Source organism: Pseudorasbora parva, chromosome 15, assembly GCF_024679245.1.
Source record: "Pseudorasbora parva isolate DD20220531a chromosome 15, ASM2467924v1, whole genome shotgun sequence".
NCBI classification, from domain to species: Eukaryota; Metazoa; Chordata; class Actinopteri; order Cypriniformes; family Gobionidae; genus Pseudorasbora; species Pseudorasbora parva.
In genome coordinates this window covers 39,545,939-39,571,562 of record NC_090186.1, presented here as the reverse complement: position 1 = coordinate 39,571,562, position 25,624 = coordinate 39,545,939, and the positions used below count along the sequence as shown (strand labels likewise).

Sequence of the window (25,624 nt, the reverse complement as noted above, 5' to 3'; positions counted from 1 at the left end):
TAAAGTTTCATATTTAAAGGGTTTATAACACAGTAATCTTGAATGCCTATAGAGTAGTACTGCATCCTTTATTTTTAGTTTTATCATATTAATAAAAGACATGCTGTACCGATTATTTTAGAAATTGAACTCTTTTACAGTGTAAATAAGTCATAATGCATGACCCCCACCCCCCACCCACCCTTAATAACTTGCATTTTTAAACAAACGTGACAATATTTTGCTCATTTTGTTCTCATGCCAAACGAACAGAACTAAAAGCACTGTGCAAAACTCACTGCAGTCAAGTTTCAAAATTCCCTTTCCTCTCCGCTTTGACTAGATTTCTTCTATTTTCCACATATATTCCTGTCATCAGACCCTTACACATGAAATTAAAGGCATACAAACCAGTTTAGCAATGAACCGCACCCAATCGGCGGCGTTGAGAACTGCTCCTTCCTGACGAGGGTGCGAAAAGTCTGCACTCTGTGTAACCCATCAGCTGGGTGGTTGTAGTGATGCCAGCGCTGGGTTGTTGTGTCGGACGCGGAGGTGGGCAGGTGGTGGTGGTGGTGGGGGGTGTATTGTTTCAACTGTCAGTGAGATTGCCCCTGCCACTAACCCAACGGCTAGGTAACACAAAAACTTCCCAACCATAGAAAAAATATATCTAAACAGGCTCAACCCAGCTTTTTTTAGAGTGTACTGATTCCCCTGCCCAGTTCTGTAGCTTATTTTTTCCAGTACACAAGAATTAGCGCGATATTGAAATGTATTGATCTCGACACGTTTTTATAGCAGCACTTAAGGCGAATGCACACAAACGGACAGAACGCTTCAGCACTTACCATCCAGAGGTCGCCCTTTGCATCTGCACGCACCAGTCACGATGAGAAGTTTCGCTTGTTGATGATGTCAACGTGCAGCGTAACCCCACAACAAATTGGCTTTGGGCCGAGGTGACAGAGATGCATGATGGGTAAATTGATGAAGTAAAGCGCAGGTCAGGGAGGATAATGGAACGGAGGAAAACTCGCAGGCCGGAGCAGAGGGTTGATGACGAGGTCTTTTCCATTAACTCAGGGGTGCGGAGCAGGGTGAGGTTGCGACGCAGGGTTAACTCGTCTTTCTGGAACCCGCCTCGTGCATCTGCCTGGATCACGCCGCCGCCCCGTCACTCCGCCTGCCTGTTTGACACCGAATCTCAACTCAATAAAAGTTGAGCAAAGAAAAGAGAGGGAAGCAAAGTCTCCAAACTTCCTCTGCTATTAATCTTAACTTGACTCTAAATGTCGTTCCTTTTTTTTCTTGTTTATTTTACTGGCTTTTTCTTTTTCTTTTCCTTTTTTTTTCTTTTTTTGAGCCAGCAAAATGCCTCATTTCGCTCCTCCATGCCATGTATTCTGCAAGCGTTCAATCTCAGTTAGCTGGCACTTTCTATGAACACCTCAATGCTTTTTATTGAAATGCATTTTTTCCTTGTGCTCTATATAATATGTAAAATATTAAGTTTTCCAAGCATTAAAGGTGAAAATGCCTGGATAATTTTATGAGTGACAGCTTAATTTGGAATAACTGTGCAACCCTCTCATTTTATTTGGCCTTTTTCTGTGTACTTAACCATTTTAATTTAATCTTTTATTTATTTTATTTTAAATTATTTATTTAGAATCATCTGTTTAAGGTTAATTGTGAATATAAAGGCTTTATAATGTATTCAGTACCAAATATCATCAACGAACGGTCGCAAAAAAAATGACAAATCATATCAAATAAAATAACTATTAAATTAGACCTCCTGATGTCTGCGATGTTTGATAAAGCCATTTAATCTTTCTAATATTTTGGGGGTTTAAATCTCATTTTATGGTACACTATAAATGGAGGATTTTTAATGAAGGCATTTAGTAACCGTCTCCTCAACACTTCTAGTTTTCTTGCTCTTATGCTAAATAATTAATTACCAATCCTAGTCTGACATGAGTACTTCTAAGAACTTGGGAAATACTGATTATAAGAGCCAGACTCCCGCACAATGTGTAATTAGAGCCTCATAATTTCAGCCATGCAGAAAACGCAGAGGGATTGGTGAAAACCATACACACTACAGCTGAAACCTGACATAAACACACACAACTGTCATTTACATATTTTAATTACAGTTATTCAAATTTATATTAGGGTTGAATATTACTTCTTTATCGTGAATAGAGCGTAATCAGAATCTATAAATGGCATAAATTGAAATTTAAATCTGAAAACAAAATGAAGTTTATAGGGACCAACTTAATCCAGGGTTTTGGAGCCCATTTTGAAGCTACAGCGATTGGCTCTGCCAGTTTAATATTTGATTTTTTGTTTATTATTTTTTTCAATGTAAGAAAAAAAATCTTTGTTTTGTTGTTTTTGCAATTTGGTCCGTTCATCGGTGTGCGCCCCGACTGAAAACACTGTTTACTTAGCATCATACGGTGTTGATAAAAGCAGTTTTGTGTCATAAAGTCTTATCTTCATCATATGTATTCTCTCTTTGCAGGCGGCGGGTCTTTCTCCCGGTGAGACGCAGACTCCGAGTCTCCTGTTGGCTCCTGGAGTGAGATGGGGCCAGACCCCCATCAACCAGTCCACCCCGTGGGAGACCGACGAGCCCCCCGCCAAGCAGCACAGAGAGAGTGACACCACAGGTATGTGTTCATCTGTTCCTACAGATGCAGACAGGAAACAGACGTCTGTTTGCTTTGGATGAGTTGCTTATGTTGTAGTGCTCATCATGTGAAAGTCATTTGGGATACAACTGCTGCTAAATAGATAAATTCAAGTGAAAAATTAATATATATATATATATATATATATATATATATATATATATATATATATATAGTTGTTAAATTTGGTTAATGGCCAAAATCTCACCACAATAAATAATATAACATATTTTCCAGTGTTTTTTTATGACAGCGGGAAACAAGTTAACATATTTTTTTTAGTGTCTATACAATAATTTTTTATTTTTTGGTTAATGGCCAAAATTTGAAAAGTGTGTGTGTGTGTGTGTGTGTGTGTGTGTGTGTGTGTGTGTGCGTGTGCGCGCGCGTGTGTGTGTGTGCGCGCGCGTGTGTGCGTGCTTACAATGTAGTATAATCCTGAGATCACCTAAATTGTGTGGACCAGCCAGCAGTCCCCACAATGTAAATGGATTTACAAAGATACTAAATTATGTTATTTATTTATTTATTTTAAATGTCGAATAATATTTCCTGTGATGGTAGATTTAGGAGCAGGGGCAGTGTAGGGGATAGAATGTACAGTTTGTACGGTGTAAAATCCATTATGCCTATGGAAAGTCCCCACAATTCACAAAAGCGTGTGTGTGCATGCTTATTATATATTATATTATGTTTATTATATAATTATTTGGGTCAGTATTTTTTTTTGTCTCTTATGGTCACCTAGGCTCCCCCTCCAGTAAATTAGTAATATATAAAAAAACAACTGCAAATTAAAATAACTATTTTAAAATGTCATTTTTCTGTGACAGTAGTTTTTAGCAGCCATTATTCCAGTTTTCATTGTTACATGATCCAAATCATTATTATAATACTGTATATATTTATCAAAATTATTGTCAGTGTTGAAAACAGATGTTCTGCCTTCTCATTTTCAGGATTCTATATGTAGAATATTCTATATTTTTATATTGTGAATATAATATTTACTTATTATCCAAAACAGCCTCGCAATCACGTGCCTTAGTTAATATGGGTTTGATAATTGCTTGTGCAGGAGGGGTATCATCCGATGGAATGTTCGCACAGCTGGAATGCACTTGACCAATCAGCATGCAGAACTGGTCTCAGATTCGTTAAATTACCATACGGATGCTCACCTAGATACAAGGTGTTCAAATGAGATTGCATGGGCTCATGCGTCTTGAGTTTCTTGAGATTCTTTATGCCGTAGCATTAGGAAATACTCGAGAGCATCAAACACAGAAAATTGAGCCGCTAATGAGGGGTCGACCAATGTAATTCACGTTACACGGACATTTCCTCACATCAGGCCTGAATTATTCTGGTAATAAAGACAGACTCTTGACCTGACTACTCTTTCCTAAGTGATTATACGTGGGGAGTTGGGCATCGCTGTTGCGTGTGTTTTGTTCAGGGCTCTCTGAAACCCCCCGGGGCCTCCACAGGGGTCCCCCGCTGTGGCGTTTAAGTAGCAACCGAAGTCTCACAGAGGGAGGGAGCGTTAGCATTGTGTTGAGCTCTACAGGTTCCCGCTTCCGGCACCTTCCCCGGAACACAAAGTGAGATGTCACTCAACTTCTCGTTCGACAGCGCTCGTGTAATATGACATATCTGGAGACGGGATCTGCGTCCCATTAGCTCAGAGACTAAAACGAAACGGCAAATCTCGTAACGACTCTGCAGGCATTAATTAATCGTGACGGTGAGCAGCGCACAGTGAGCAAGTCATTTCAGAGAAACTTTTCCTCAAAGTTTCACAAAGATTTGGCTTTTACATGACGTTGATTTGCATTTTAATTTCAATTCATCAAAAGAGACCGTTGTAAGAATTAGTTGCTTTAAAAAAAAATTGGGGGTTGGAGAGAAGAGATCTAGACTCTTCTGAGAGGACAAAAGCACTCTTATGAAACAACTATTTTATCCCCATGAACATTGTAATTATATGAGCAATCAACACTAGGATCCATACTGCTAATTTCATTAGCTTTTCAGCGCTGAAGCTAGGGCTATAATTGAGTTTCATTCTTATTTATTTATTTCTTTAATAATCTAATGATAGATTTTTCATCAAAAGACTTGATTGCAGTGCACAAATCTGCAGAAAATGCTTAAACGGTCTGGGAATTACTTTTTTGGTTAATAGCACTTTTGTGTCTAATAGACTAGGAAATATTGGACTTTCTTTTGTTAGCGTGTCCATGGTGGTTGAAATTGAGCGTAGCTATCCTTTAGTTTGTTCTGAATTATGCACGCACCTCATTTCAGGCTGCGGCGAATCTATTCCCGCTAGTACATTCCTGTCTCTTCAGACTATAGTGCGGTGAAGGCCAATGTCATGATTAATGTTTTTTAATCTTTTCCCCGCCTGGTGTATTTTGTGTTATGGACCATCATTGTTGAGGAGCTATTTTTACAGCAGAAGAGGAAGTGCACGGGTCCACAAAGAGCACATTTTCATGAGATAAATCTGCCATGTTGCATCGTGAGTAAGCTGTCGGCTAAACGCTAGCAATATGGTTTCGATCCTGTGACCTCATGCTTAAAATACTCAGAACACTGAAGATTTAAAGGGGTCGTTCACCCACAAGTTTGTAATTCTGTTATCATTCATTGACCCGTTTTCATAGTTCTCTGGAATGACATGAGGGTGAGTAAATGATGCATGAACCAATGATTTCATGACCATGTTCAAGGCCCACTGAAATACCTTGAAACATGCAGCATTATTCAACATGTTGATGTCATTTCCACTGAAACAGGAAGACGGGGCAGGACATATCGGACAACTCCTCCCCATTTTTCAAAATGGCCAATAGCGTTTAGTTTATATCACAGCTCGGCCACAGCTGTTGAGATCTGTAATGCCGCAGTTTCCTCTTAAAGGGGGGTGAAACACTCAGTTTCAGTCAATCTCATGTCATCTTGTCATCTCATCTCATGTCATCTTGAGTACCTATAGAGTAGTATTGCATCCTTCATATCTCTGAAAAGTCTTTAGTTTTATTATATTTGTAAAAGAAATATGAGCTGTACTGAGTCTTTCCGGAAAAAAACGAGCGCCTGGAGGCGTATCGTGTGGGCGGAGCTAAAGAATGACGATCGCGCAAAGCGGTGACGTCCTCAAGCGTGGAGAAACCCTTGCTATCGATCTCAGCTAATAGATATGATCCAGTATCTAATTCGGAGGCTGAAATAGAAACAGCAACAGCAGGACGTCCGTCTCTGTGGTATGGACTGTATTTAGTGGCCTGTCAACATTTGTGTGTCTTTACTCACAGTTTATGAGGACATGATTCGGTTTATGGACTATTGTATGCGACTAAACCTTAGCAGTAGCAAGCAAAACGGTTTTGCACGTCAGACTAGTGTAACGTTATACAGAGAACAGCAATGAAGTCCGTTAGCGCATTTGAATGATGAAGCACGCGATCGTGTCGTTTACTGATGTTTACTCACGTGACGATAAGCAACAGCACAGACATTTGAAGCAGTTTCACTCACCGGCTGCTTCTAAAGCAGGACCGAACCTTTATCGCTGGGACGGCTCCGTCAAAAACACACTTCTTGGAGTGTGGAGATCCACTTTGCGATGCGACTGAAGCATTCCTGCGTTCAAATCGGTTCAAATGCAGCACTGCCTTCCCGGAATGCTGTGCTGAAGTGTTGAAGTCGCTTGATGTCAAAGTGGAGGAATGAAGTGGAGCGCGGCACGGACTATAACCGACAGAAGTGTTCACGGACGACTGGATCTGCAGCTGAGAGCAGTGTTTATGGCCGTGCATTTCCTCTTTCGCTCTAGTCACGCGCACGCGCACCCTACCGGGAGAAGAGCCCGTACGGCCCATACAAGGACCTTCCGGTCTATTAACGTCAAGTCGAGCCATACTCGAAAAAAACTCTCCGAAACTTGTGAGAAACCGGAAGGAGTATTTTTGACACAGAAATTCTCTATCAAATGTCCAACATTAGTTTTTGAAACTTTGTCTATGTTTAGGATGGGAATCCAAGTCTTTAACAGTGTAAAAAGCTCAGTATGCATGAAACAGCATTTCACACCCCCTTTAATCTCCCACTTTAAAATACAGCGCTCTGTGCCGAATTCAAATGGGTCCGATTCGTTTTCTGAGCCGCTCTGTGCTCTTGTGTCTCTGGACCGGAGCAGACTGTGTGTGTGCGTGCGTGCGTGCGTGCTGTGGCTGTTCACACTATCATGAAAACTTCAGATGAGAAAGATTTGAAGGCTTATATCTTATAAATTCAAAGTTTGTCATTGTTTTGCAGCACACTAGCTTATTGATAACAGTACGGCAAACATATTCATATTAAAAGCATAAAATCGTTAAAAAAATAAATAAAAAAACCCCCGCAAACTATAATGTCACTGAGGGAGATGTAGTACTCGGAAATATGTTTTCAGTACAAGAAATTATTGGGTTTATAACGAATCATTTTCTGTGATATGTTACTTTATTTAAAAATGGATTAAAGCGTTTATTAAGTTAGAAGAAGGGCTGGATTGTCAAAAAAGTGGACAGTGAGCTATTAGTACACCACAATACACCTTTCCATAATCTTTCAATAATTTCAGCTAAATAAACTGAAAAAAAAATGTAGGATTTACTTCAAAACTAATTTTACTCAGAAATTGCTAGTGAAATCCAAAGTGTAATTTTAATTTTGAGTAGTAATGTATAGAAAGTCTGAAACAGCATGTTCTTTTAAAGCATATTGCAATCATTTTATACGTTTTCAAAAAGTTTTATTTACAATTTTTAAAAAAACACCCATGACATTTCTATATTCCAGCGTTAAGACACTTACACACAAGAGTTCATGCTACACATGAATATTGCAAATCCATTGATGTCAATGTTTCTGAGGTTAACATCCATCGACCAATGTGAAGCTCAAACAGGTTCAGCTTTTCAGAAATACAATTCTCTGTATTCCCACTTGATTGAACCGGCTCTTTCCACACCCTCAAACCTGATTTTACACCTTCCAATAAATCAAAGGCCCTGTCAGAGGTTTCTCTAGTGTGTAAGCACCCGTAGGATCCGCTATCATAACTGTCTGTCTCTGGAATTATAGTGTGGAGATGAATATAAACAGTAAGATCAAGTAAGTTTTTGCTTCTTGCGTACACTCATCTGTCGTAACCTTGCTACATTACTGAATTGATGAATGACTCTAATGTGACCCTCAAAAGATGAATAATGCATAAAGAAATGCATATTTTCCAGTGAATGCCCTGTCACAGTGCAAAATGCAGTTGTTATGAGGAAATCCCACTTCCTAGAATTGAACTCTAGTTCTGGTTTCACTGAAACATCTAGCAAAGCTGAACTTTCAGCATCACCACTCTATGTCTTCTTTATAATCCTTCAGAAATCATTCTAATATGATGATTTGCTGCTCAATAAACATTTACTATTATTAGCAACGTTGAAAACTATTGAGCTGCTTAATATTTTTGTGGATTCATTGATTAATAGAAAGTTCAGAAAACATTTACTTGAAATGATAAATCAGTGTTGATCAATTGAATGCGTCCTTTACTGAATAAAGGTATAAGGCTTTGGGCTGTGCCAGGCTATTGAATAATGTTAACGACAGACAAAAATCTGTCTCTTTCCTCATTAAATATACTGTTTCAGTTAAAAATGTGTCTCATTACAGAGGTAATATAAACAGCAATTCACATAGACGTTAAATTAATCTCCTCCAAATAACATTTAAACGTTTATTTGTCATTTAGTGGGCTGGAATATAGAGCTATAGCTAGCTATAGAGACAGAAGCAGACTAGGGTGATATACCTTGCTCGAAGCACACCTTGCTATTCCATATAATGATAAATAAGTTGGTTACACTTTAAAGTGTTTTTGTTTCACTGTAATTATACATTTAGATATTGAGTAATATTACGGTCTCACAGACTATGGCTCAGTTTCACAAACAGGGCTCAGATTAAGCCAGGATTAGATTTTATTTCAATTAAGACATTAAGACACGATTTTATAAACATGCATTTTAGTCCGGGACTAATTTAAGCCTTGTCTGTGAAACCGGGGGAATAAATCCAGTCCTAGACTAAAATACATATTTGAGCTGTTTTAACTGAAAGCAACTTGCACTGACACATCTTAAAATAAGTCACTGCCATTGTTTTGTCTCAAGATGTGCATCAGTAATGTGTGTGTTTTTCTAAGGCATGTTTATAAAAGCTACTTAAATGCCCTTATTGAAATAAGGCCTAATCTTAGCCCTGTCAGTGAAACCAGGCCTACATGTGCTTACTACAGGGTTAGGATTAGAGTTTGTTTTGGTTTAGGGTTAGTTGCATATAATTATACATAATTTTTTTTTGTTTTTTTTTTTTTTTGACTGCATGTTACATATCTAACAATGACACTGTAAAATAAACTGTAACTTTCACATGGGTTTCCGCCAAATTAAGTGTATGGCTGAATGTCAAATGTGCCGTTGATTGTCCTTGACTTGATTTTTCTGTTCTTGTTCTGCAGGGCCCCCATGGGTGCCTCCAGTGGTGGCGGTCAGTCAGGCCAGCCTTCTGGCTCATTCGTACGGGATGCCACAGCCCCCCGTCTATAGCCAAGGAGTGTCCGTCCAGTCTCCCATCATCGGCGTTACCCCGTCCATCCAGACACCCGTCCCCCCGCACCATCCGCTCATGACAGCGCACTTCCAGCTTCCTCCCCTATCTTCCCAACCACCAGGCAGCCTGGTGCTCAACATACAGAACCAGTCGCCCTACGGCACCAGCCAACCGCCAATCACCCCGTCGCCCCTGACCACGGCCGGCCAGGTAGTCCACCCCACCCCTCACAGCGCGGTGGGAAACGGTCACATGACGCATCCGCTCATACAGCCTCCCGCTTTGCCTTCCGCCGCGTTGCCTCTAACGAACGGGCAAGCGACGACTCAACCAACGCCGGCCTCTGCGAATCAGGAAAGTCAGAACGGCCTTCAGATGCTCCGCACGGTCGGAATGGGGAAGTACGAGTTCACGGACCCGAGCCATCCAAAAGGTAAGCGTTTTCCATCACTTGCGCGTTTGCAACTAATGAACGTGCCCGAGGATGTCTTTAAATATCTTTTCCAGGGAATTGCATTTGATGTCAGCAAGGAAATTGACCACAAACATGTCAGCAAAACATTGTTAAAACCTCCTGAGTAACAGCCCACGGTATGAAAGCATCTCCAAGGTCGCAGACTCAGTCCTGAAACAACTGTCACATAATTAGGCCTTCTTCCTTGCAAACTTTTATGCTGGTTCCTGAGAGTCTCCTGCTGTGAATTCTTGAAGGTTTTCAAGGATGTAAATCGTTGTTTGTACAAGATAACCTTGGACAAGACTCTGTCAGTCCAGAAACAGATGTTGCATATTCCCTAAGCAATTTTCACATTTAATGAAGCTTTTAATCTAGGTTTAGATTGGCTTTCTAAGCTCATTTGATTTTTTTTATGAGCTCTATAAAATGAGTGCAATTTACTTTCCACATCGATGCAACTTGCAATTGTCTCTTAAGATTCAAAAGAGCCAATTACATTAGACTTCACATGCATTTTTGAAATGTAACTGCTTAAAACAGAGTTAAAGCAGTGGCATCGAAGCAGCTTCAGCTCTCCTGTCGTGAGAACTATAGCAGACTAATGTGCCATGAGAAAGCCACCGCTTACATAATACGACAATCCAGTTGCTTTATTTCTCTGTAAATTAGGTCTTGTTTATATCAGTCTAAGCAAATGTTTTTTTGTGTTTTCTTTTTTTTTTTTTTTTTTTTTTGCTGAAAAACAACTACCAACTCAAACCAGCCTAACATGTATAAGCTGGTCTCTGAGCCTGACCAACCCAACAAAACCCCGAAACCAGTAAAAAACCATAAAACTAGATCAACCAAACAAGTTTGGTTTCCAACTAAGACCAGCAAGCCAGGCTTAAGCTATTTTTATTCAGAGTTTTCACTGTACTCTGCTTATACAATAGTAATAGTAAAATAGTGACTGTATGGTTCAGTTTGGGGTCAGTAAGAATTTGTAATGTTTTTGAAAGAAGTCTCTTATGCTCACCAAGGCTGCATTTATTTGATTTGAATGACTGTTTTCTATTTGAATATATTTTAAAATGTTATTTATTCCTGTGATGAATTTTCAGCATCATTTCTCTAATCACATGATCCTTCAGAAATCTTTCTAATATGCTGAGTTGCTGCTCAAGTAACATTTCTTATTATACACATTTTGCTGCTTCAGGCAAGACACCCCAGATGAATAGGATAAAAGAGTAATTGATGGATGTCATCATACTTCCCCAATAGATTGATTACATTTGGAATTGCAAACATTTTTAGTTTTCTGAAATCTTGTTTTAAATATTCAAACAAGGCACTATGTAATTAAATATGCTCTTATTTGCATATATATTTTAGAACAAAATTATGTTCTTTGGATAAAGACAGGGTACAGAATGATTCTTCTTTTTTTACATATTAGAGACAATGGTTTTCAGTGAAAATATCTCTTTTTATCACTACATAAATGAGAAATAATTGTCAACAACAAATAGGTTTTACAATTATTTAGGAATAATATGTTGTACAAAATCAGGGATAATTTTATATGACTAAGCCCCTCTGTAAAAAACCTTCAGAATATAAATAGGACTTAAAAGTGTAGTTTGGACGTTTTCTTTCCACTAGACTAGCTTAAAAACACTTAATGAAAAACTAAAATACCCAAAATCTCAAATTTGGCAGATGCATGAAAAGCTGTGTTTTTGATTCTTTAATAATTAGAACGTTCTAAAGAACAGCATTTATTTGTAGAATTGTAAGTGTCTTTACTGTCACATTTGATCAATTTAATTAATGCATCCTTGCAATAAAATATTTTTTATTTCATTTTTTTTTCTTACCGACCCCAAACTTTTGAACGGTAGTGCATGACTTTGGTGGTTGTCTGTTTCCCAGCTCAATAAATTCTGTTCCCTTTTTTCTTAATTAACTGAAAGCGTTCTGGTTCTCTTGACTTTGGTGGTCAGCTGATGTATTCTCTCACACGTTTCACCTTGTTGACCAAATTAGCACATCGGATTACTTTAGTTCTGAGATCTGGTTGACAGAGAACTTGGGTTTCCTGGCGTTTTCAACTCTGTTTCCTGCTGCTAAATCCTTTTAAAGAAGCACAGATCCTTCATGGGTCAGCACACACCAGGAGCAGCGTGAAGAGTCAGACTTTTCTCTTTTAATACAGCTGCATTGTGCTTAAGTGCGGTGGGCAAGGTTAGCAGCAGCAGCGCGAGGGGAGAGCACACCCTGTCTGGCTTCGCTCTGTGCTACCATAGATTTGGAGGGTGGTTCTTTGTGCTCTTGGCTGTTATTAAATGGGTAGATGGAACATGTTCCTGTCAGATAATTCCGAGTGCAGAATGCTTTTTAAGAACACGTTGGACAGTCTGTTCCACACAATGTTTTATAGGGGTTCATTTGACCAATTTGGCTTCATTTGGCCATTGTCTGTTTGGGAAACTGTCTCAGTCTATTCACTGACTGCTATAAAGCATACTGCACACAAAATGACAATAGCTCACGGAAGATGCACAGTTTCAGTTTGTTTGTCTGGCTGGCTTTACACTAGGATTGCTTCATGTTACCAGTGTTCAGCCGCACACGATTACATCACTTGCCCACCGTGGCACCGCCCAGTAATAAAGAAAACAGAGAACAGACACTTAATTAAACACTGAACGTGTCTGCTCAATTCAGTGTGAGCTGAACAAGAGTCAAAGTACAAATTAGTAGCATTGATCACGTGACGAGCGTGAGGCGAGCTGACTGACAAGGCAATGGCAGAAGATTTGGTTTCAAAGCTAAATGTAAAAGGGCCTATTAGCCAGTATTTTGGATTTAAACCCATTGCTAATAGAGAACCTGCAAACATTAATGAGGCCATTTGTAAACTTTGCCTGATGAATGTGGCAGCATCCAGGCGTAACGTGTAACTTGCAGACTCCAGACGTAATTTACACACACACACCTCCACAAGAATGACAGGTGAAGTGAATAACACTGATTATCTCTTCATCACGACACCTGTTAGTGGTGGGATATATTAGGCCTCAAGTGAACATTTTGTCCTCAAAGTTGATGTGTTAGAAGCAGGACAAATGGGCAAGTGTAAGGATTTGAGTGAGTTTGACTAGAGCCAAATTGTGATGGCTAGATGACTGGGTCAGAGCATCTCCAAAACTGCAGCTCTTGTGGGGTGTTCCCGGTCTGCAGTGGTCAGTATCTATCAAAAGTGCCCCAAGGAAGGAACAGTGGAGAACCGGAGACAGGGTCATGGGCGGCCAAGGCTCATTGATGCACGTGAAGAGCAAAGGCTGGCCTGAGTGTTGCGATTAAACAGACGAGCTACTGTAGCTCAAATTGCTCAATAAGTTAATGCTGGTTCTGATAGAAAGGTGTCAGAATACACAGAGCATCACAGTTTTTTTGCATATGTGGCTACATAGCCACAGACCAATCAGGGTGCCCATGCCGACCCCTGTCTACTGCAGAATCACATTTTCTTTTACATCGTGTGGATAGCCGGGTGCGTGTGCGTAGCTTACCTGGGGAACACATGGCACCATGATGCACTATGGGAAGAAGGCAAACCGGTGTAGGCAGTGTGATGCTTTAGGTTAGTCACAAAACTAACTTTAACACAAAAGTGAAACGCGTATCACAAAACCAACCAATTATCCAAAAGAACAATAAGATATTATTAATATAAACAACTCTAAAGTATTGAGACCACAAATATAAAGAAAAAAATCCACTTACGAAAGAACCTAGATAAGGGAAAAGTATTATACAAAACTAATACAAAACAAAGATGCTTGTTTGCTGGTGAATCTCCTCTCTCCTGCCATACTCCGTTTCAGCGTCCTTAATAGTTAATCAGCAACGACCCGCAAGGCGGACCTACAATCATACTCAAACCAAAGAAGAAAAAAAAGCAGGGTCATGACGTCATGAGCGAGGACAACACACACAAGGTACAGGCTGTAACAGATGTGCTGAACAGTCCGGTCCATGGAGGACCTATCTTGCAGCATACAGGACTTAAAGGATCTGCTGCTAACATCTTGGTGCCAGATACCACAGTACACCTTCAGGGGTCTAGTGGAGTTCATGTCTCAAGGGGTCAGGGCTGTTTTGGCAGCAAAAGGGGGACCAACACAATATTAGGAATTACTTTATCTGTTTCTAGTGTGTCTTCAGAATTGTTTTCATTGTAGCCCGATCATTGGAATCTATAACATATTTTTTTTCAAAAGAATAGCTTCAAGCTTTAAAAAGTTGAAGACATTTAATGCTGCCCAGGGGTTGTTGCACAGCCATCGAGCTGATTTTATATTGTTCTGAGTGTCTATCAGCATAAAAATGCGGCTTTGAGATTGAAATGGGGGGGTATAGCCTTTGCCAGTGACATGTGGTGTTTAAGGCCGACAGCTGTTTTTGGAAAAGATGCCAGTGGCGCTGCTCTGTCACACTCAAAAGGGAAGACACGCTTCAAAATATATTGTTTCTCAATGAGCAGCTGCCTAAAAACACTACATTTTACTACAGAAAAAGACAGATTGAAGACTGAGCCCATATTTTTAGACTTCCGAGACGTTGGCCCCGATTGCCACCAAAACAGACATGAATATCTCATTTGGTGGAGGAGAGTTGGTTCCTTGGTGCCAGCATGTTGGCTGCAGTTTTAACACTTAACACTTGAGATGGCAACCTCTGTAAAATTCAGTGTGCAGCAGAGGTTTTTGTGGGGAGGATTTTAACCAGTGACAGATTTCAGAAGTAAAAGGATTATGTTGTTTCCAAGGAAAATACAAACACGCACAAACACAAACGGATTTGACTCTCTCGTTGTGTTTGAAATGGCAATTTATCATCAGATAGCACTTCCGAAGTGTGAGTGAATGCATTTGTGTGTGTGTGTGTGTGTGTGTGTGTGTGTGTGTGTGTGTGTGTGTGTGTGTGTGTGTGTGTGTGTGTGTGTGTGTGTGTGTGTGTGTGTGTGTGTGTGTGTGTGTGTGTGTATGTGGATGTGCATTTTTATAATTGACTAGTCAGTTTTCTGAATGAAAAGTCAGCCTTAAGGAAGCCCTCTATAATCTAGTTTAGAGTCCTTTACCCAGTGAGACGCTTTTCTCAGACGGTGTTATATCATATAAAACCCGCTCTTGTTGAATGTAGCCTAAAATAATGGAAAAGAAAACCATTGATTATGTCTCAAATTTATTTATTTTAAAAGTAATGGATTTTAAAGGGATACTTCACATTTTTTTCATATTAAACTGTTATTCCCTTAACTAAAACGGGTTGACACATCCCTCTCTCGTCTCAGTGCTCTTAATCTCTCTGACGCGCGGTGACGATCTGATAGCATTTAGCTTAGCCCACTAAGCCCAGTTCATTCACTATGGTACCAAACAGAGATCAATTTAGAAGTACCAAACACCTCCACGGTTTCCCTTTAAATACAGTTACACGAATAGTTGAACGATCAAGTATGATGACACAAAATAAAACGTGGCGCTTTTCTTATCGGATTAAAAAGGAGAACTATAATGTATGGCGGAATAGCACTTCTGAGAGTACTTTGACTCGGCGTAGTAAAAAGTCCCGGCTGAAACATCCTCCCTCACATCTCCTCCTCCCCCTATTGATAGAAATGAGAGAGGGAGGGGGAGATGTGAGGGAGGATTTTCGTGTAACTGTATTTAAAGGGAAAACGTGGAGGTGTTTGGTCTCTTCTAACTTGATCTCTGTTTGGTACCATAGTGAATGAACTGGGCTTAGTGGGCTAAGCTAAATGCTATCAGATCGTCACCGCGCGTCAGAGAGATTAAGAGCACTGAGACGAGAGAGGGATGTGTCAACCCGTTTTAGTTAAGGGAATAACAGTTTAATATGAAAAAGCGGTGAAGTATCCCTTTAACATCTATCAGTCCATTCAGCCATCCTTCCATCCATCTATCTGTCCGTCAGTCCCTCCATTTAATATTATGCATATTATGCACAGTATGTTGATCCCCACTAATCAAGTAGGTCGTTACTTGCAGTGTGTGTGTCTTTTCAAGCACTTTGTGAATTCAGAATCGGACAGCCCAATGCCATATTCAACATCCAAGTGGCTTTAGTACTAGTAAGACTTTGATCTGTTTGCTCGGAAATGACAGTCATGTTATCCAGCGCAGTTCAGACTCCCTGTGTGTCGTCTTGGGGAATGAGTCGAGACAAGCTACCGGGCCGTTGACATGGAGGCAAACACTGACTCTTTGCAGGATTCCTTGTCTCATTAAGACAGATCGGCCTCGGGCCATGCGTTGTACGCCCTGCTATGAGAGCCACACGTGGAGAAATGGAAGCCGCAGCTCAGGGCCGTAGCGCGTTTCTTCTCGCGTTATAAATGAATGCACATTTATGTTAATGATCAGGGACTGGAGGAATGATGCCGGAACTCTGCGGGGATAAGCCTGTGATGGACGATGTAACCTTATGCACCGAAAAATAGCGTGTGGAGCAATCGATCCAGAGTAGCGTAATGTTCTCTTTTTGTTGTGCTCACAAAATCTACCTCGTCCGATGCCCTGCCAGCAGCCTGAATGTTTTTTTCTTCTTCAGATACTGTGTCTAGACGGTAATATAAATGTGTTAAATGAGCCCCATGTGCACATGAGCACCCTACAGTACACACAATCCCATGACGCATTATTGTAAATAAAGAGCCTGTGGTTTAAAAGCAAAGCCGCAGCCGCAACGCTCACAAGGGCTCGGTATTGCTGTACAAAACAGCTCGAGAGTGTTCAAGTAGCATTCCCCTGCCGTTCCAGACAAATGACCTATAATGGCACGGTTAGTTTTGGCTGTTCAATTAGGAAACTAATCAGTTTAGACAGATGATTAACACTGCGATACAAGGGCCACCCCAGGAGCGTCCCGCTTTGACGGATGCAGGGCCTGGTGCTGCTTCTGTCTCTCCCATATACATGTTTGCATTTATGTGTATTTATTAAAATATTGCTGTCATTTTGTCTCCTAATTACGAGCTTAACTGGAAGCCATGCTCCAAGTTTCAGACATTTTAATGAGAGCGTTTATTTGTGTCTTTCATAGCTGTTTTTGCCTTATAGTCCTAACTGATAATCTGAAATAATGAGGTCAGTTCAAGCATTAGACTTATATAAAGGAAATATGAAATGATATGCTTATAGAGATACATACTGATGTTATTTATACATGCAATTATATACAGTCTTCAAAAGTGATACAATACATCAAATTAAGACGACTCAAGTAACAAGTACATTTCTTACTGAAGATAGAACCATTATCTACATAATCATTTATTTTCGTCTTTTTCATCTTTTATTTTTATTTTATAAACTTTTTTTTTACAAGACATTGAGAGCACAAGCAAATTATCGATTTTCAAGAAAAAGTGTTCAGATTCATTTTTCAATTATTGATGATACAATTATCTCCTGTGCATATTTTATTTAATGTATATGAACTAAATTCATATTGACAAGAAAAAGAACCTAGCTCACCACTATGGATAAAAAAATGAATAATTGATAAATTACTAATTCAATTAATAAAAATGTTATCAATAACTCTGTAGAAGCTGAAAGAGACATCTCATTTGAATCATAAGCCTACTTCTGTCAAGTCTAGTAGTCTTAATGTTGACCTATCATATCTAATAATCATGTAGTGGAAGAAAATGTGTGTAATTCTCCTTTTAACCCCTAACATTTTTTTCTTAACCGGTTATGAATCACAGAGCCAGGTGAATTTGTGCTGAATCGCATGTAAAATTACAAGTAAATTCTCACTGCTTTAAAATGCAAGCTTTAAAACGAGACACAGCAAATCAAAGAGTTTATCTGTGTTGCTGTAGCTTAAAGCACATTCCCCCCTCATACAGTATCAACCCGTGGGCTGTATCTTTGACTCCCCTGGGTTATTTGCATGGTGGTTGACTGCTCTAGTAAATCTGAAATAGTGCTGCTGCATTTGGCCTCAACAACATTTATTGCTATTCATGGGATTCGGAAGCCTTTTCCGGCATACTCGTAGTGTTTAGGAGGATGAATGTGCTCTTTAAAACGCAAAGACTGCTGTTGTGGCTGCGTCGTTACTCAGATTTCCCTCCAAGAAGATTGAATGAGTCGCGTGTTTGATTGCGGATGCGTGTCATGATGGGAAACATTCATATTTATCACGTTTAAATTCTGCACATTTGAATAGCAAATTTCAGTTGGTTGTACACCTGTTTGTGAATGCCAAGTGCAAGTTTGGGATGGTTGAATGCTAGAAGCAGTTTTCTTGCAGTCTGTCAATGGAAGGAAAATGTCTGGTTTGTGATTATCTAGTGCTGTTTTCACTCCTTTGGCATGGATAGCAATCCATGTGATGCATATGGAACGTCCGCGCTTGCGATCAGCATGGCAAAACAGAATGAACTCAATTAAAAGTCATGTATCTTTATTGGCTTTAAAGGGATAGTTCACCCCAAAAATTAAATTCACTCAAAAAATCACTCACCCTCAAGCTGATGCTGACAATCAAACGGTTGGTATAGAGTTCCATAGGGAAAAAATACTATACAAGTCAGGCTTTTTATGTTACCGACCTTCTTTAAAACATCTTCTTTTGTGTTTAACAGAAGAACCTCATACAGGCTTGGAACAGCATAAGGGTGAGTAAATGATGACAGAATTATATATTTTTTGGTGAACCATACCTTTAATAGAATGAACGGATTCCGTTCACTTACTTCCCTGTTCAACATGAGTAGATGGAGGAATGAAGATGAGACCGTTATTTGCCATTTCTTTGCTGTCTGCTGGCAGAGACTGTGTTCAGATATCCATATCAGAATTTATTAGCAAAGATTTCATGTCTAGGCTAAAATGAAGAAGTATTTAATAAGATTTAATAGAAAATTGAGCGGCCCTAAATATTTAATCCCTGTTTTGAAGATTCAGTGTCAGTTCATTTCTGTCCAGCTTATTATCTTCAGTATAATGTGTGAGTTTATACAATTTGTGTATTCAATATAATTTGTAATATATAACGTTTGGGGGCATAAGAATTATTCAATCATTTATTTAAATAATTGTTCACCAAGGTTGTATTAATTGCATTAAAAGTAAAGTATATTACATTCTTATACAATTTTTTCTATTGATCAAATAATTATGGGGGGAGAAAACAGTTTCCACAAAATATGAAGCAGCACAACTGTTTGAAAACTGATAATAAAAAGCAGCAAATCATCATATTAGAATGATTTCTGAAGGGTCATGTGGCACTAAAGACTGGAGTAATGATGCTGGAAATTCAGCTTTAACATCACGGGAATAATTGACATTTTAAAATATATTTAAGTCATTTTAAATGATGTTGTCGTCAGTATTTCAAATAAATGAATAATATTTCACAATACTGTTTGTATTGTACTTTTCAGCCCTAAACAGAAGAGACTTTGTATATATATATATATATTACAAAAATCTTACTAACACCAATCTTTTGGATAGTAGAGTGTGTATATATAATATTTAATTATTGATTTACATAACTAATTTCAAGTATTTAGCATGTTAGGTTCAGCAGTAAGCCAAACAGGGCTTAAACTTTTTGCGCACATGCCAATGACCAGTGTGCCAAAATGTTAAAATTACACCAAAATATGTATCAAACAGCAACCTTCCCCATTTTCTCTTAAAGGGCACCTATTATGCAAAATTCACTTTTATAAGGTGTTTGAACATAAATGTGTGTTGGCAGTGTGTGTACACAACCACCCTATAATAGTAAAAATCAGTGACAGTGACATACTAGCACAGACCCCGCCCTCAGAGAGCTGTAGCTGAGCTGTTCACAATAAAGCTACTAATGTTCAGTCAGTCAAGAGTAGTGAGTCAATTTCTGTTCATCCTCTGTTGTTTAATTCATAGTAACAGCAGATAGAGCAGCAGCAGGTACTATATTACACTCAGTGTTGGGCAGTAGCGTCGCTACAAGTAGTGACGCTACTAGCTTAACTACATTTTTCAGTAGCGTGGTGGTAGTGTCGCTGTTTTCTCAATCAAATAGCTTTTCAGTAGCGAAGCTCTTTTGTTGATCAAGTAGTGCGGTAGCGTCCACAACAAGCTAACGTTACTTTTCCCAAGCATTTCTGAAGATCAAGCTCAAATTCGAAACACAACTCGCGGATAAACTTCACTTTCTACGTTCCTTTCTGCCTCGTGCAGACGCGCACAGATGCGTGCGCAAGTCTTTCAAAGTACTCCTTTGGCAGTGAGTGCAGAAAGACGGGTTCGGCGCGTGCACACGCGCACTGTCTAGTTGACATTTGTTTCCGTGCGCTCAGTTCACTGTTGCACGTGCAACGTCCGCGCAGTGACAAGAGAACCGGTCTTTTCGATGCAAAGTAGAAAATCACAATTTTACAGAAATATAATAAAGTAATCAAATGTAAAATTACACTGCATAAATTTCACTGTATAAATTAATCCTTATTACAATTTCAAAAGATACTCAGTCAAGAGCAGGGAGTTGTCTTTTGTTGTCTGATTAATATTAATGGCTGCTGTCCCTTTAAGACTGAATGCAATGATATATTTTCTTTCTCAGCAGTTTATGTTCACTTAAGACATAACTGACTGAGGATACTCGCCAATACGGGCATTGTCAAGCACAAGAAGAGGTGAAAGAGAGTTGTGCACTGCTCGAGCCTCAAATTTCTGGCCGCACGCTTCAGATGTTTGCGCACAGAAAACTTCCCCCACACAGCGAGTAATGATTTGAGTTCATTCGTCGTTCACGTTTGCGCACACTCATGTTCATAGTACAATGCATTGCTAGAATTAATGAAAATATTACCGGCCAAATGGCAACTAGCACTGTGTTATCCCCTCGCCAACACTGACTTTTACGTGAATTTGGCACTTGGTGAGTCTGAATTTTAGCCTCTGAAGCCAAGAATGGTCAAACTTGTGAGTTGTACATCCATTGCAAAGTTGAGGCTATTTCCACACTTGGTTTCGTTATGTGGTCCATTACTTGGTTTTTACTTTTCCCTTTTCCACAGTACAAATGCAAACTGATTTGTATTGATTGTTGTTGCCCTAATCACTACAACAGTTTTTAGTACTAACAGAGTAGCATCACCGCTAAGGTAACAGCGTAAGAGGTCATTGTTTTTAATGTGAAGAAGGCAGACTTGGACAACTGCGCCTGGACTGATTCACGTCTTTTGATTAAACTAGTCCATTTGCCATCTGAAGCAGGAGAACATAAGGCGGATTATCGGAGGATTTGGTGTAGGCTCCTCCATGTTCTATATTGTAGTTACTAGAATAAAGAACAAAGACGAGCCCACGCGAAATCCTCCGATAATCCCACTGCTTGTTATCGTAATTTCTGAAAGCAGGTGTAAATGTGAGCATGTCGCCCTGTGTGAACGTCTACCACCGCTGAGGTGCGAGGAGTCAACGCTAGATAATTATTTTGCCATCATCCATTGAGATGTATTTGGAGCTTGAGTGGAGGTTGGTGTGAGCGTGCGTGATGCAGTCTCTTCTTATTATCGTTTCTTAAGAAGGGAGCAGCCCTCTGTGAGCCATACATTACGTCCCCTGCAGTTAATATGCAGTCGGCAGGAGAGCTCATTAAGATTGATCATTCGCAGACCGCCTCCACCGTACCCAAACTCTGCTCTGCCTTCATTAATCACTTGCCTTTCAAGATAACGCACCGCGTCGCCTGACAGATTCACTCCGAGACACGAGACACAAGCCACGGACGAGAAACTACAGCCGCTCTCTGGGTTGTTGGAAACTCTCGACGTGTCCACAAACTGTCACCAACTCCTCTCGGATTCGTCTCGTTTGCACTTGCTTTGCATCTTTATCTTTACCCTTTTGTGTTTGTTTCTCTTTTATTCTTTGTCTGTCTTTATACACTTATAATCCGCCGTGTGCTCTTAGAAATAATGGTCAACATTCGTTATGTAACTCACACTTTCATATTTAGTCTACAGCTTTAAAAGAAAAATGCAGAAAAACACATAATCAAGGCCCAATGTTATTTTGGGTTAAAATAGATTTTTCTTCTAGAGTTGTTTACATCTTCAAAACCTCTACTTTTTTTTGATGATAGCTGAAATCATTCAAATTATATTCAAATTGTTTAATCACATTTAACATAAAAGTGTATATATAAACATAAATATTATATACTCTATATATATATATATATATATATATATATATATATATATATATATATATATATATATATATATATATATATATATATATAAAAGCACATATAAAGCACATATTAATGCCTTGTCCTTTAATACATCCCATAATACTGTAAAAAAAAAAAAAAAAGAATATTTTCTAGTGACTGATAACATCTAAATTTTTCAGTTTGTAGAATTGAATTTCTGTAAATTAAAATGCATCAATTCGCATAATTTCAATTTGGCCAACTGAAACATTTAAATGTGATCAGTCATTAGAAAATTTTCAATTGGAGACATTTTTTTTTTTTACAGTGTATAATTACAAGTTTATTGATGCAAAAGAATAGATAAAAGTGAGAATTGGAGCATATACACACGCACGCACGCACACACACACACACACACACACACACACACACACACACACACACACACACACACACACACACACACACACACACACACACACACACACACACACACACACACACACACATATATATATATATATCCAATTCTCACTGTTAACTATTCTTTCCCCAAATAAACTTCTAATTATGTATATGCCCTCTTGTCAAAGTTCTTTCATATGTGTGTGTGTATAATATCTGGAAGCATCTAGATAACCCGATTCTCTACTGTAGGTTTTCCTGTGACATCCTCAAATCGACCTCTGCTCTCGTTGCATCAGACGTCTTTTTTAAAAAGTTCACACTTGAGTAGCGCTGACGTGTGTCCAGCCCTCACGCTCTCATTATCAGAAGGGTAAGAATCGAGGTCAGAGAAAATTGATGCCAAACTACTTCCTTTCATTCTCACCCGGAGACTGCACTTTTTTTATTCCGACAAAGTGACATTCAGAATACAGCTCGCAATCAGAGGTGCCTCTTTTGCATATGCACCAGAGGGATGCTTTTTGTAACCAATCAAATCAGGCCTCTCCTTCCTGTGGGAACGCTCACATCGAGGTACAAACGGAAGCCAGCGGGGTAAACCCGCCCCCTCTCAGCAGGAAGTCTTGGAGGAAGTACAGTGTAGCGATGGAGGATGGGCTGAGCCGCTCATTATACAGCAGCAGTTATTCAGGACACACTCGTGCTTTGACACACAATTATTTCAGGGGATTTTGGCTGTTTCCCCAACGCACATACACAGTTTGCATCCTCCTAATCGATTTTAAAGGAGGTGTTAGGTGAGCAGGAAGTGTTTTCTCAGGGAGCTGTAACGCTGGAGAATGAAACGGTAGAGGAGAGGTGTGTGTAGTGAATATGGGATGGCTCTTTTACATTCCTGTAAAAGAGAAAAAATGTGAACATGCTTGTGTTGTAGTTTGAGGAATTAGTTCTTTGTAAGACATTATTTTAAGATGTTTATTTATTATTTACACAATGACAAGAAAATGAGGATGAAACCTCGCAGGATGAAAATAAAACAGCTGAATGCTAGCTTACATGGCGGTGTAACTTTAGCCGAGAGCTGAATTCATCCTACTCAAACATGGTTTTCAGGTGAAAATTAATGGCAATCAGATCAGTTAGTTTCTTAATCACTGTTTCTATAAGTGAACATACCGTAGGAGTGAATCTTTGAGTCTTGTTTCTGCAGGTATTGTCATTATTATCATATCCTTGGGTCTTGGGACTTCTTCTGCACATCTAAAATGAAAAAGTTATAAGAAATGCTCCTGTTGTTTTTTGTTTTAGTTTTTCTCTCTGTAATGAAAATGTTCCAAATTATTTGTTGAAAATTATATATGCCCTCAATATTACTTTTTGTCGTGTTGTCATCATAACGTGATTATTTTAACTTCAGGGGTTTGTTGCATCCGTCTGCAGTTCCTAAAAGGGTCAGTTCACCCAAAAATGTAAATCCTGTCATCATTTATGCACTGTACCATTTCAAACCTGCATTATCTTCTTTTTTATTTGGGGTATACTGGGATTTTGCTCCATACAATGAAATAAATAAATATAGGTTTAGAATGGCACGAAGCTATTTTAATTCTCAGTGACTTACATTTTGTGACAATTTTTATGAAGTACATTTTTTTTCTCTTTAAAGATCTGCACCAGATTTCAACAAACCCATTAAGTTAAAAGAAAAAGAAAAAAAAAGTAACACTTTATTTTAAGATGAAATAGTTGTACGTTACTACATGTACTAACAGTAAAACTGACCCTAACTGTGACTCTATATTAAGTGCATGTAGTTAATTCATATAACTTTCAGTAAGTACAATGTAACTGTCACCTTAAAATAAAGTGAAACCAAAAACAAAAAAAAGTGATAGACTTAGTGATAATCCTCTTAAATTATAACTGAGGGTTAACTGGGTAAAAGGTAACTGGGCCCTTGCCATTTTTAGTTTAAAGGGTTTTTACATAAGGCTAACAATAGGAAAAGTGAAATTGAGGACACAAAAACCCAAAACTAAATGATGTTAGAAGTTAGTACAGCACCAGGAACATGTCAAAAGTGACAACGTTTGCTTAACCCACAGTGAAATGATATAAAATGCTTCTCCGTGTTCATTTAATCCTTTGAGGTCAGTGAACATGCCGACATGTTCACTTGGATGTTTTCCTCGGAGGAAAGAACTTAAACCAGTGATAAAAGAAATAAATGGCCCAGTGATGTGGCATGCATATTGTTGTGTCCAAGTGCATTATATCCTTTTAAAATAATTTGATAAATTCATGACATATATCACTTCATTCTATCACAACAACTGTTTAGTTTGAATTCATTTTTAGTATATTTAAATAATGCATATTAGTTTATGTTTTGTTATCTTAAGCCTCAAAATGTCAGGTGGTGCAGCTGTCAGAACAAATGAAAAGACTAAAATGGTGTCTTAAAATTAAAACTAAAGACGATGGGGATCACATAAGGTTTGAAACCTTTCATATAAACAAATATTATAAATGTCAGTAGTTTTAAAGCTGTTGCAATAATTTAAAAACATATGTCCAGCCATTTTTTTATATTCCCAAATGTCACAACTGCTTTATTACTGATGTCTTATTATGAAATGACAAAGTAATAACATTAAACATGATAATACATCATCCAGAGAATGAAAAGGTTTTTAGTTCTCTCTGAAATACGGCTAAAAACAGCTCATTTCAAGTATGGGTTGATACACTTTCTATGTCAGGTGTGGAACTACAGTATATATACATGTAATTATTTGGTTGTACTGCCTGACATAAAAACTGTAATAAAATAAAATAAAATAAAAATGCTTTGAAATGTTATTTAACAACTGAAACGTCTTTAAACACATTGTTCATTATTAAAAACAATGCATTACATACATTTTGAGAAGATAAAAAAATTTAAAAAATCTTTTTTTTAAAGCTTTATTTGCCATTGACCATATATGATTTCCACCAATCCAGCATAACATTGTGATGAAGAGATAATCAGTGTTATTCACTTCACCTACCAGTGGAGGTGAAGTGAATAACACTGCTTATCTCTTCATCACGGAACCGGTTAGTGGTGGGATATATTAGCCAGCAAGTGAACGTTTTGTCCTCAAAGTTGATG

The 25,624-nt window shown here is 38.7% G+C and overlaps 1 protein-coding gene across 5 annotated transcripts in view; it reads left to right on the top strand.

Annotated features, from left to right (window-relative positions):
* Positions 1-25,624, top strand: part of LOC137041592 (kelch-like protein 29) — a 309,158-nt gene that overhangs the window by 177,119 nt on the left and 106,415 nt on the right. For 4 of the 5 annotated variants that reach the window (XM_067418060.1, XM_067418063.1, XM_067418064.1 and 1 more), the window contains 3 exons: positions 2,519-2,666; positions 9,259-9,783; positions 18,479-18,511. In XM_067418060.1, the coding sequence (XP_067274161.1) occupies positions 2,519-2,666; positions 9,259-9,783; positions 18,479-18,511 (706 nt within the window). The remainder of the gene's footprint in view (positions 1-2,518; positions 2,667-9,258; positions 9,784-18,478; positions 18,512-25,624) is intronic. The other variant, XM_067418065.1, reaches the window with a different exon arrangement.